This window comes from Erpetoichthys calabaricus, chromosome 14 (genome assembly GCF_900747795.2).
Source record: "Erpetoichthys calabaricus chromosome 14, fErpCal1.3, whole genome shotgun sequence".
Classification (NCBI taxonomy): domain Eukaryota; kingdom Metazoa; phylum Chordata; class Cladistia; order Polypteriformes; family Polypteridae; genus Erpetoichthys; species Erpetoichthys calabaricus.
The window spans coordinates 47,019,330-47,033,613 of NC_041407.2; the positions used below are offsets into that span (position 1 = coordinate 47,019,330).

At 44.8% G+C, this 14,284-nt stretch overlaps 1 protein-coding gene across 7 annotated transcripts in view; it reads right to left on the reverse strand.

Moving 5' to 3' along the window:
• nfyc (nuclear transcription factor Y, gamma) overlaps positions 1–14,284 on the reverse strand; it is a 129,346-nt gene that overhangs the window by 27,530 nt on the left and 87,532 nt on the right. For all 7 annotated transcript variants that reach the window (XM_028818353.2, XM_051936340.1, XM_028818350.2 and 4 more), the window contains exon 5: positions 13,339–13,434. In XM_028818353.2, the coding sequence (XP_028674186.1) occupies positions 13,339–13,434 (96 nt within the window). The remainder of the gene's footprint in view (positions 1–13,338; positions 13,435–14,284) is intronic.

A 14,284-nucleotide genomic window follows, 5' to 3' on the forward strand; every position in this document is an offset into this window, starting at 1 on the left:
TACATCCTGAGAAAGAAAGCAAGCACTGGTGAACTCAGCAACGCAAAAAGACCTGGACATCCACGGAAGACAACAGTGGTGGATAATCACAGAATCATTTCCATGATGAAGAGAAACCCCTTTACAACAGCCAACCAAGTGAACAACACTCTCCAGGGGGTAGGCGTATCGATATCCAAGTCTACCATAAAGAGAAGACTGCATGAAAATAAATACAGAGGGTGCACTGCAAGTTGCAAGCCACTCATAAGCCTCAAGAATAGAAAGGCTAGATTGGACTTTGCTAAATAACATCTAAAAAAGCCAGCACAGTTCTGGAAAAAACATTCTTTGGACAGATGAAACCAAGATCAACCTCTACCAGAATGATGGCAAGAAAAAAGTATGGAGAAGGCGTGGAACAAACTTTCACGTTCTTCCGCTACATAAATCCCGATTAGCGTGAAAAGTAACGCACGTGCACGCGCCTTCTGTCCCGCCCCCAACTCCTCCCATAATTACGCCTCTTTGAATATGCAAATCAATATAAATAGCCCTTAAGCTCAGCCTTCTGTGAAAAGACAATGGGAAGAGCACGGGGGAAATATAAGAATTTCAGCGAATACCAAGTGGAGGCAAAGGAAAAACATACTATTTGTTGGTTTAAACAGTGATATAAACAATAAAAGGAAGCTGATCAAGTGACAGAGTGTTGGAGAAACTCGAAAGCTCAAGTTCACAAAGTCGCACAATGCCCGAAATAAAAAAAGAAGTCACATATCAAAGTCGCCATGAAAAGGCGAGTCGTAGCCCACTGTCTGAGTGTCATATGAAAGCTTATTAGGGTACAGACAAAAAAACTAGGCACAGAGTGGGGAAAAAAGCACGAAATGTCAACTTTAATCTGGAAATTTCCACTTGAATCACTTTGTTTATTTTGCCATTAAAGTAGAACATCGCAAAGTTAATATTAAAATCGTTTAATTTACTAGTTTCTCAAATCCCATCGTAACTAAAGAAAGCATAACTAAAGTAGCACGTTAAATGCTTTGTTCTGTATTTGATCTTCTATGTGCTCTGTGTGTGAATCATTACCTGCTTCTTAAACGGGCTTTCTCTTTCTCCGACAGGACGCATAATCCATTGCATTCGTGATATTACAGCTCTCTGAATAATTAAAATACTGAGATGTATACGTGATATCTTCTTCATGATGATAGGAATGAAAGCATGTTATTAAACATGGGAACACGGTGGCGCAGTGCTTGTTCATGTCTCACGCAAGAGGCTTGCTGCGCCATTCGCAACCTTCGATGAAATAATTTATTACAGAAGTACTGTCTCTTTCAAACGTACTAACCTCCACCAATTCCTGTCCTTACTTTTCTTTCTCCAAATACCCAATTGCCACACAATCAGCTCTGTAATAGACGTGAAGCCATCTGTAAGCTTAGAACGCTGATTCTTCAAAACTTTAAAGGAACATTGAAATATCTTTGTGGTACATTTTTAATTATTCTATCCATCTATCCTTCCAGTGTCGCGTCAGCACCAGCAAGAATACAACGCAATGCAGGAACAATCCACAAACTAGCTAGCGGTGCGGCACCGTGTCCTCACATGTTTAATTATTAACAATACAGATTATTTAAATGAAGTTAAAGTTTTATCTGTATAATATAATCAACATATTTTGCTGCATTTCTTCTTAAAAATTATATCGTCATCATATGTAAATACGCGCGTTATAAAGTGGCTCAGGTTGTGCAATATTATAACTGTAGTGCAAGTATACAGTGGGGTAATTGTACTTATAAGTACAAACAGTTCTACAAGGAGCGCTTGATGGACTGATTAGAGTACATTTATAGTTCTTGGAATGAAACTTTTTCTGAACCGCGACTTGATATAGGAAAGGCTTTGAAGCATTTTGCTGTGGCTGAGGCAGCATCTGCTTCATGCTGTATACCGATAATTCTCTTTCCAATCAGCTGCTGCTGTGATTCCCCACTCAGATACAGTAATATAAATACTCCCGAGTGATGCAGTGAGAGTAATATGGAAAAAGATGATCTGCTGTGGCAACCCTTAACGGGAGCAGCTGAAAGAAGAACATGCAGTGAGAGTAACAATGCTAAAGCAGTTATGGTATTTGGAATACTATGGCTATTCCCTGGACCATTATATTGCTGCAGGTTAATTACAATCAGATGCATTACACTAATATACAATATGTAGTTAGTTTCAGTGTATTTATAAAGCCGCATCAGGAATGTGGATCTCAGAAAGAAAGGATGACCACACAGGAACAGTAGCACTGCTTTGACGCTGGGTGTCGCCAGTCTGCAAAACCGAGTGGAGAAATTGCATACGCCAGGGTATGAGGTACCGTGGAAATGTGTGTGGCTTTACGCCAAGTTTAGGTTTTGTACATCGCGATTTGAGCGTGGAAACGTTCGTACGCAACATTTCTGTGCGTACCAACCGTTTATACATGGGGCTCCTGATCTTAACCCAATTGAGCATACATTTTACATGTTGAAGACTAAACTTCGGACAGAAAGGCCCACAAACAAACAGCAACTGAAAGCCGCTGCAGTAAAGGCCTGGCAGAGCATTAAAAAAGGAGGAAACCCAGCATACGGGGATGTCCATGAGTTCAAGACTTCAGGCTGTCATTGCCAGCAAAGGGTTTTCAACCAAGTATTAGAAATGAACATTTTATTTTCATTTATTTAATTTGTCCAATTACTTTTGAGACCCTGAAGTGAAGGGACTGTGTTAAAAAAAAATGCTTTAGTTGCCTCACATTTTTATGCAATCGTTTTGTTCACCCCACTGAATTAAAGCTGAAAGTCTGCACTTCAACTGCATCTGAGTTGTTTCATTTAAAATTCATTGTGGTAATGTACAGAACCAAAATTAGAAAAAAGTTGTCTCTGTCCAAATATTTATGGACCTAACTATTTGTTACAGCATAACTTCACAGTTCAATTTGTATAAGGTATAATCCTGTACTCAGGATTTTTAAAATGCTTATTAATATCTACTTCTTCTTAAATTAGGATTTCTGGGGTCTAGGATGTGTTGACCATGATAACAGTGTAGTATGCAACCAACATTTTTCAACAAATCCATCATCTCAAGTATAATCATTGTAAATCAAGTATAATCTTTAAATAGATCGATGTAAGATCTTATTTACCTTACATTAGTGCAAAATGTCCCATTTGGAATGCAGAGGCTATTCTAAAGCATTTGAATAAAAAAAAAAAAAAAAAAAAAAAAGATATCCTAAAAACCTGCAGTGGTTGCTAGTAAGCTGCACATACTGGGGCATGATGAAGGATGAACCTGATAATGGAGCATACAGGAATACAGATATGCAAACTGAACTTACACACCTGCGAGTTAAAATTTCTAGTATTATGTTAGAATAATCCCACGTCAGAAGGCAAGTCCACTGCCCTGGTGATCTTTGAATCTGTTAACATTCTTCGCAGCCACATGTATAGTAGGAAGCATACATAACACTACAAGTGGCCTGGCTTTCTGGACTGGCTGTCACTGTATTACATGGTCTGGAGGCTGACAAAGAAATATCCCTTCAGGTGTTGTTGTGGACGACCAAGTTGGCAGTCCTGGTGCAATGCTTGAGAAAAGTTGCGAAAGTAAAAAATGACGCTCTCTCGAATCAATACCATATCCCCCAAGTGTTAAGTAAGTTAACTTTGAGTGGAACTAAAACCAAAATAAGTCTCTAGTACCACTGTATTAAACTTGCCAGTCAGCCATAATAATGACAAATTTCTATGAAATAGAAGTGTAGTGATTATCTCTAACCATTATTCCAGTTTGTAGTATCTTCGCTAATGTATGCAAAGAATAACCATCCAAGTAGTGTATGGAGTCAATTTTTAAGCAAGATAGCAGCTACGAAGATCTTTTTTAGCATGCCAGGAGCAAAGGTGTATGCAGAACAGTGTTTTCCAACTGTTTTTCTGTGGTAGTACGTTTATGTAACCCCAAAAAATCTCAAGGCACACTACGATTCAACCAACCACAAAAGCGTTAAATCTCTTCAGAAACTGTCAGAAGGGGCAGGATGGGATTGGGAAGCAGCTCAGAGACTAACGTTAGCAGACACATCACTTGTGTAGGGTATATATTTGTGGAATTTTAACACATTTCAGCCTCAACATTCATGGGTATGCAAACATCTGATCAGGCCCATTTGGACGATTTCAGTTATTATGATTTAAAAAGGACACAAGCTAACAGCTTTTCACTCTTCATGAAAGACTTTCCACAACATTTTGCAGTATTACTGTGGGAAACTGTGTCCATTCATTGTGTAGAGAATGTATGAGGCCAGACACTACTGTTTATTAATCCCCAAGGGGAAATTCACATACTCCAGCAGCAGCATATTGATAAAAACAATATTAATTAAAGAGTGATAAAAATGCAGTGCAAGTTAAAAAATGCAAGGTGGAGAGTGTGAGGCAGGTATAACAGACAATAACATTGTATAATGTTATTGTTTACCCCTGGGTGGAATTGAAGAATCACATAGTGTGGGGGAGGAACAATCTCCTCAATCTGTCAGTGGAGCAGGACAGTGACAGCAGTCTGTCGCTGAAGCTGCTCCTCTGTCTGGAGATGATACTGTTCAGTGGATGCAGTGGATTCTCAATGTTCTATTCCAGTTCATCCCAAAGATGTTCGATGGGGTTGAGGTCAGGGCTCTGTGTGGGCTAGTCAAGTGCTCATCCAACCATGCCTTTAAGGACCTTGCCTTGTGCACAGTCATATTGAAATAGAAAAGGACCTTCCTCAAACGGTTTCCACAAAGTTGGAAACATAGCATTGTCCAAAATGTCTTGGTATGCTGAAGCATTAAGATTGACTGTGAAATATCCAGAAGCAATGAAATTTCACAAACTGTCTTATTGCAAAGGTGGCATCCCACCATGCAACCATGCTTGAAGTCACTAAGCTCTTCAGAACGAATCATATTGTTTCACAAATGTTTGTAAATGGAGACTGCGTAGCTAGGTGCTAGACTTTATACACCTGTGGCAATGGGTCTGATTGAAACACCTGAATTAATAATTAAGAGGTGTGTCCTAATACTTTTTGTCCATACAGTGTGTGAATATGTATTTTATTTAGACGTACATGGTCTCATGTCATGGTTCCAATGGATGAAACTAACACCCCCACAAGCCACTGCAGGAGTTTTAGCTGCAGCCTGTTGAGTTCTCATTAGGTTGCAAATTGCAAATGTATTATTTCACAATTAACACACATTTAAATCACAAAAGTACTACTCCATTTAAAATTAGGACAAGCTGTAAGTTTTGATTTATCAAAACACACTTTTCTTTATGCAATTCTTTATAACAAAACACTATTTCTGACAATATGCTCTTTTCATAACACAGTAACTATGAAATAATCCGTAAGATGCAGTACAGAAAAATTCAATTCAATTCAAAAGCAACACCACAAAAACATGCAGCAAATGCAAGGGGAACTTTTTCCTCTAACAGGTTGGTGAACAAGACATGTATTGTATGGTAATTCAGTCCCCCAGGTGAAAATGTCAATCAAACCTTGAAATCTGTGACATTTCATGAGCAGGGCTTGTCCAGAAATCAATACTAGAGCAAGCACTTCTGTAGAGATGAGTACAAGGCCCAAAAGCCATTCTCTTAATAAAAAAACGCTAGTACCGTTCCCCAAACTTTTTTCTCTGCTGGACATAGGTGCAAAGGCGGCAAATACGTGAAATTAAAGTTATTAAAAAAAAAAAAAAAATTTTTTTTTAAACGTATGAATACTTAATATTTGGGTACCAGCACACTGAGCAAACGCTTAAGTACTGAGCCGACCGCTTTTCAGTCAAAATGTGCTGTCTAAACTTTATAACAAAGTACAGTCATATGAAAAAAGTTTGGGAACCCCTCTCAGCCTGCATAATAATTTACTTTCAACAAAACAGATAACAGTGGTAAGTCTTTCATTTCCTAGGAACATCTGAGTACTGAGGTGTTTTCCAAACAAAGATTTTTACTGAAGCAGTACTTAGTTGTATGAAATTAAATCAAATGTGAAAAACTGGCTGTGCAAAAATTTGGGTACCCTTGTAATTGTGCCTATTTGAATGCATGAAACTGTTCAATACTGATTACTTGCAATACCAAATTGGTTGGATTAGCTCGTTAAGCCTTGAACTTCATAGACACGTGTGTCCAATCATGAGAAATGGAATTTAAGGTAGTCATTTGCAAGTTGTGCTTCCCTTTGACTCTCCTTTGAAGAGTGATAGCATGGGATCCTCAAAGCAACTCTCAAATGATCTGAAAACAAAAGATTGTTCAGTATCACGATTTAGGGGAAGGCTACAAAAAGCTATCTCAGAGGTTTAAACTGTCAGTTTCAACTGTAAGGAATGTAATCAGGAAATGGAAGGCCACAGGCACAATTGCTGTTAAACCCAGGTCTGGCAGGCCAAGAAAAATACAGGAGCGGCATCTACATTACTAAACCACAGTTAAATTTATGCACGGACGGCGGACACACCGACACGCATGCGCACTGCAGCGCCCCAGAGTCAAACCCAGCGGCTTCCCAGAGTCAGTAGGTGGCGCCCAAACACCACAACCTGTAAACTAAACTTGCTCTAATCCACTGTGCCAGCAGTTGGTGTCAGCAGAGGCAAAGGAGTCACGGCTCCAAATGGAAAGAGCTCAACAATTTGTAATACTAAACCGAGCCCGTTGTTCCCAGAGTCAGTGCGTGGCGCCCAAACACCACGACCTGTAAACTACACCTGCTCTAATCCACTGTGCCAGCAGTCAGTGTGTATAAGTTGGAGTATGCTTCCTAACAGTAAATGACTTCTACCTAATGACACAGCCACAGAACAACAAAGACGACACCGCATGGATAAAAACAATACACGGAGGCTCCTACGACGCGCTTCAGACACACCAGAAGCAAAGACATCACGGCTCCACAATGAAAGAGCTCAACTAACGGAAATACAAAACGAGCCTGTATGGATAAACACAATGAACGAAGGTGCCCACACAAAGAAACCGCTTTAGTACAAATATGTTTATTTAATTAAATGAAAACTTTACCATGGCTACGACCTGTGAACTAAACCTGAGGTAAAGCGTGCACGCCAGGTTGTACAGCCGCCCGAACGCGACCACCCACACCACCGCACCGGATCCACCGCCATGGTCACTTCAGCACGCAAATCCGCCGCTGTCAGCAAACGACTTCTCGCTGACGAAAAAGCCATAGAAAAACAAAAAAGAGACTGCATGGATAAAAACAATAAATGAAGGCGTTGTACAGCTCCAAAAAGAAAGCGCTTTAGTACAAATATGTTTATTTAACTCTTTTAGGGTGGATGTCGACTTTTGTCGACAGGAGCGGTTGAGGGCGAATGTCGACAAAAGTCGACATCCAGGGATAGAGGGCGACAATCAGCTGTTAACGGCGACAAAACTCACTGTCATGTCGCAGGCATTCCCTCTGTGCTTGGAGGAATGCTAGACTCGTTGACTCGGCAACTAAACCTTGCGTGTGCGTGAGTTGCGAAATGTAAACAATGGCAAGATGGCATCGACATGTCACAAGGGAGCGAAGCGAGTGCAGAAAAGAAAACACTCGGTAGACAATGTTTTGCGCATTATCGCGGAGTCGGACTCTGATTTTTCAGAATCAGATTTTATTGACAGTGATCAGGAGATCGAACAAGAGTGAGAAGTCGGCATCAGCTGATCGGACACCAGCCGATGCCGCGCCAGCTGAACGCATTCGCGCAGCCAATGCATCTACGGCAAGATTCGCGTGGGAGGAATACACAGACACTGATCCGTGGGCTACCGGACTTCACAAGACGGCATGGCTTGCTTTTGGACACGACAGATCACCAGCTGCTGAACTACTTCAGGCTGCTCTCTCCTGATGCTGCTTTTCAGCTACTGTCAGACGAGACAAACAGGTAGGCAGAGAAATTTTTTGAATCGCGGGCTGCGCTTGCATCGCATTCTCATTTTTCAACGTGGAAACCCACAACAAAAGACGAGATGAAGCGCGCTATGGCATTACAAATAGAGATGGGACAGAACTGGTGATATAACTTCAGAGAGCATTGGTCCAAACGTGCTTTGTCCCCTGGTGGCTTTGGACAGGTTATGCAGCGTGATGATAGGTACATGATGCTGCAAATTTTATTCAGAAAACTTGGTGGCACCCCTCTTTGAACCGCCACCTTACCGTGGTGGAGGGGTTTGCGTGTCCCAGTGATCCTAGGAGCTCTGTTGTCCGGGGCTTTATGCCACTGGTAGGGCCACCCAAGGCAAACTGGTCCTAGGTGAGGGATGAGACAAAGACCGGTTATACAAACCTACTATGACGAATAAAAAATTTGGACGGCGTTTTCCCTTGCCCGGACGCGGGTCACCGGGGCCCCACTCTGGAGATGGGGCTCGATGGCGAGCGCCTGGTGGCCGGGCCTGCACCCATGGGGCTCAGCCGGGCACAGCCCGAAGAGGCAACGTGGGTCCCCCTTCTCATGGGCTCACCACCTATGGGAGGGGCCAAGGAGGTCGGGTGCAGTGTGAGTTGGGTGGTGGCCGAAGGCGGGGACCTTGGCGGTCCGATCCTCGGCTACAGAAGCTGGCTCTTGGGACGTGGAATGTCACCTCTCTGAAGGGGAAGGAGCCTGACCTTGTGCGCGAGATTGAGAGGTTCCAGCTAGATATAGTCGGGCTCACCTCGACGCACGGCTTGGACTCTAGAACCAATCTCCTTGAGAGGGGCTGGACTCTCTACCACTCTGGAGTTGCCCCCGGTGAGAGACGCCGAGCGGGTGTGGGTATACTTATTGCCCCCCGACTTGGAGCCTGTTCATTGGCGTTTACCCCGGTAGACGAGAGGGTAGCCTCCCTCCGCCTTCGGGTGGGGGGACGGGTCCTAACTGTTGTTTGTACGTATGCACCGAACAGCAATTCGGAGTACCCACCCTTTTTGGAGTCCCTGGAGGGTGTGCTAGAGGGCATACCATCTGGGGGCTCCCTCGTATTGCTGGGAGACTTCAATGCTCACAGGGAAATGACAGTGAGACCTGGAAGGGCGTGATTGGGAGGAATGCCCCCCCCCCCGATCTGAACCCAAGTGGTGTTTTGTTATTGGATTTCTGTGCTTGTCACGGATTGTCCATAACGAACACCATGTTCAAGCATAGGGGTGTTCATATGTGCACTTGGCACCAGGACACCCTAGGCCTCAGTTCGATGATCGACTTTGTGGTCGTGTTGTCGGACTTGCGACCACATGTCTTGGACACTTGGGTGAAGAGAGGGGCGGAGCTGTCAACTGATCACCACCTGGTGGTGAGTTGGCTTCGATGGTGGGGGAGGATGCCGGTCAGGCGTGGTAGGCCCAAACGTGTTGTGAGGGTCTGCTGGGAACGTCTGGCAGAGCCCCCTGTCAGAAGTAGCTTCAACTCCCACCTCCGGCAAAACTTTGACCATATCCCGAGGGAGGTGGGGGACATTGAGTCCGAATGGGCCATGTTACGTGCCTCTATTGTTGAGGCGGCTGACCGGAGCTGTGGCCGTAAGGTGGTCGGTGCCTGTCGTGGCGGCAATCCCCGAACCCGATGGTGGATACCGGCGGTGAGGGATGCCGTCAAGCTGAAGAAGGAGTCCTACCGGTCCCTTTTGTCCTGTGGGACTCTGGAGGCAGCTGATAGGTACCGGCAGGCCAAGCGGAATGCGGCTTCGGTGGTTGCTGAGGCAAAAACTCGGGCATGGGAGGAGTTTGGGGAGGCCATGGAGAACGACTTTCGGACGGCTTCGAGGAGATTCTGGTCCACCGTCTCAGGAGGGGGACTGTCAACACCGTATATGGTGGAGATGGTGCGCTGCTGACCTCGACTTGGGACGTTGTGGGTCGGTGGGGGTAGTACTTCGAAGACCTCCTCAATCCCAATAACATGCCTTCCAATGAGGAAGCAGAGCCTGGGGACTCGGAGGTGGGCTCCCCCATCTCTGGGACTGAGGTCACCGAGGTGGTCAAAAAACTCCTTGGTGGCAGGGCCCCAGGGGTGGATGAGATACGCCCGGAGTTCCTCAAGGCTCTGGATATTGTAGGGCTGCCTTGGTTGACACGTCTCTACAACATCGCATGGACATCAGGGACAGTGCCTCTGGATTGGCAGACCGGGGTGGTGGTCCCCCTCTTTAAGAAGGGGGACCGGAGGGTGTGTTCCAACTACAGAGGGATCACACTCCTCAGCCTCCCTGGAAAAGTCTATTCGGGGGTTCTGGAGAGGAGGGTCCGTCGGATAGTCGAACCTCGGATTCAGGAGGAACAGTGTGGTTTTCGTCCTGGTCACGGAACAGTGGACCAGCTCTACACCCTTAGCAGAGTCCTGGAGGGTGCATGGGAGTTCGCCCAACCAGTCTACATGTGTTTTGTGGACTTGGAAAAGGTGTTCAACCGTGTTCCTCGGGGAATCCTGTGGGGGGTGATCCGGGAGTATGGAGTACCGGACCCCCTGATAAGGGCTGTTTGGTCCCTGTACAACCGGTGTCAGAGCTTGGTCCGCGTTGCCGGCAGTAAGTCGAACCCGTTTCCAGTGAGAGTTGGACTCCGCCAGGGCTGCCCTTTGTCACCGATTCTGTTTATAACTTTTATGGACAGAATTTCTAGGCGCAGCCAGGGTGTTGAGGGGGTCCGGTTTGGTGGACTCAGGATTGGGTCACTGCTTTTTGCAGATGATGTTGTCCTGTTTGCTTCATTAGGCCGTGATCTCCAGCTCTCTCTGGATCGGTTCGCAGCCGAGTGTGAAGCGGCTGGGATGGGAATCAGCACCTCCAAATCCGAGACCATGGTCCTCAGCCGGAAAAGGGTGGAGTGCCCTCACAGGGTTGGGAGCGAGATCCTGCCTCAAGTGGAGGAGTTCAAGTATCTCGGGGTCTTGTTCACGAGTGAGGGAAGAATGGAGCGTGAGATCGACAGGCAGATCGGTGCGGCGTCCGCAGTGATGCGGGCTCTGCATTGGTCTGTTGTGGTGAAAAAGGAGCTGAGCCATAAGGCAAAGCTCTCAATTTACCGGTCGATCTATGGTCATGAGCTATGGGTAGTGACCGAAAGAACGAGATCGCGAATACAAGCGGCTGAAATGAGTTTCCTCCGCAGGGTGTCTGGGCTTTCCCTTAAAGATAGGGTGAGAAGCTCAGTCATCCGGGAGGGGCTCAGAGTAGAGCCGCTGCTCCTCCGCATCGAGAGGAGTCAGATGAGGTGGCTCGGGCATCTGATCAGGATGCCTCCTGGACGCCTCCCTGGTGAGGTGTTCCGGGCATGTCCAACCGGGAGGAGGCCCCGGGGAAGACCCAGGAGACGCTGGAGGGACTGTCTCCCGGCTGGCCTGGGAACGCCTCGGGATTCTCCCGAAAGAGCTAGAAGAAGTGGCCAGGGAGAGGGAAGTCTGGGCATCTCTGCTCAAGCTGCTACCCCCCGCGACCCGACCTCGGATAAGCGGAAGAGAATGGATGGATGGATGGAACTTGGTGGCAGTGGCACGGCACGATGGCAAATGGTTGACTTGTCTCTCTACAGTACACACTAACAATATATGTGAGAAAGTGCAGCAACAGGTAATTGAAAAGTAGGCACCAAAGCAACACATATTGTAAGCAGTGCAATGTGGCAATGACTGAAATTGGCTGCATTGAGTGAGATCAGGCTTTGCAGGACTTTGCTGTGTAAAATGTATGTGATATGTATGTGAAATCATAGAGTATGCAGGCTCATACAACATGCAAGACAGTAACATTTGTCAAAAGTAAATATTTTTTGTTGATTTCAATTGCTTTGTGTTCTTTTTTTAAAAAAAGTTAGTTTTTAGAAAAATATTCAACCCTGGGAGAAAAGAAACAAAAAAAAATTAGCCCTAAAAGATTAATTAAATGAACTTTCCCAGGATGCACCCACCCTCCATGATATTTCATCCCTCCAAATATCGGAGGGAACAGAAAGTGATTGCCATTCTTGGATTTGCGATTCTTTTGAGAATCGCGGGCTTGCTGGTAAGCTCAGGATTGTGAGAATGGTTACAGACAGCCCACAGATCACCTCCAAAGACCTGCAAGAACATCTTGCTGCAGATGGTGTATCTGTACAGCGCAATTTGCACAAAGAACATCTGTATGGTAGGGTGATGAGAAAGAAGCCCTTTCTGCATTCACGACACAAACAGAGTCACTTGTTGTATGCAAATTCTCATTTAGACAAGCCAGATTCATTTTGGAACAAAGTGCTTTGGACTGATGAGACAACAATTGAGTTATTTGGTCATAAAAAAAAGCGCTTTGCATGGTGGAAGGAGAACACCGCATTTCAAGAAAAATACCTGCTACCTACTGTCAAATTTGGTGGAGGTTCCATTATGCTGTGGGGCTGTGTGGCTAGTTCAGGGACTGGGGCCCTTGTTAAAGCTGAGGGTCAGATGAATTCAACCCAATATCAACAAATTCTTCAGGATAATGTTCAAGCATCAGTCACAAAGCTGAAGATACACAGGGGTTGGATATTCCAACAAGACAATGACCCAAAACACAGTTCGAAATCTACAAAGGCATTTATGCCGAGAGAGAAGTACAATGTTCTGGAATGGCCATCACAGTCCCCCAACTTGAATATCATCGAAAATCTGTAGGATTATTTGAAGCAGACTGTCCATGCTTGGCAGCCATCAAATTTAACTGAACTGGAAAGATTTTGTATGGAAGAATGGTCAAAAATACCTCCATCCAGAATCCAGACACTCATCAAAGGCTATAGGAGGCATCTAGAAGCTGTTATTTTTGCAAAAGGAGGCTCAACTAAGTATTGATGTAATATCTCTGCTGGGGTGCCCAAATTTATGCACCTGTCTAATTTTGTTATGATGCATATTTTCTGTTAATCCAATAAACTTAATGTCACTAATGAAATACTACTGTTTCCATAAGGCATGTCTTATATTAAAAGGAAGGTGCTACTTTGAAAGCTCAGCCAATGATAAACAAAAATCCAAAGAATTAAAAGGGGTTCACAAACTTTTTCATGTGACTGTAAAAGCTAAATTTCTGGGGAATTTCAGCAATGCAAAATTCACTGCATTAACTACAAATTGGTTGACCTCTAGACATTTGCTTGAACTCTGCCAAAATTATAAATGTGGCTATATTATGGAATATAAAATAATCTTGCTCAAAACCAAAATGCAGAAACCTCACTTAAAATGGAAGATAAAAATAAAGATCAGCATATTAGTTTACATACCTGTCGTTTTGGAGGTTTCAGTTCATCTCGTGGAACAATATCAATTAAGAAATCAAACTGGTCGAACTTTGTGATAGCCATTGCAATGTCATTTCTCTACAAAAGAAATTAAAAAATACATATTATGCAAAAGAAGAGATGGAACAGATAATACTAAACTTTTTTTTTTTTTTTTTTTTTTTAAGGATTTACCTCCTTCATTCTTCAGCAGTTTAACAATATTGATTAACTTTCACATTTCTCCAAATTTCTCTAAGGCTAAGGATCTGTGCTGGTATCTAGCAGGTTGCCGGTTCAAATCCCCGTCACTGCCAAAAGAGATCCTACTCTGCAGGACCCTTGAGCAAGACCCTTAACCTGTAATTGCTCCAGGGGCACTGTACAATGGCTGACCCTGTGCTCTGACCCCAATGGGTATGCGAAAACTTATACAATTTCTTGTATTTGGAATTTGTTAAGGTGAAATAAAGAACAAAAAAAAAATTGTAATGTATGGCGGGCGACTGGGTCCCATGCCTGGCCGGGACGCCCCTTCTACTTATGTTCCAGGGGAGCAGGCATGGGCTCCTCAGTACCTCCCCCGGGACACTAGGTGGCAGTCTCCCTGGCTGACGATGGTGCCTCAGTTTCCCGCAGGGTTCCATGGGAGATGGAGTTCTCCACAACCCTGTGGGGATCTGGGGTGGCTGCTAGGGGATGCTGCATGGATCCCAGAGCCAGCCTGGACAACTCTACAGCCCCGCCAGGAAGTGCAATCAAGAACAGGTGATCAAGCACCTCGCACTTCCAGGTGGGCTATAAAAAGGACCAGCAACCACCACTCAGGGCCAGAATCGGGAGGAAGAGGACAAGGTTGCCTGGGAGGAGTGGTGGTGCCAGAAGAAGGGTTGTGGATTGTGTGTTACTGTGCTTGGGACTGTGTTGTGGCTGGAGGGTTCACGGGGAA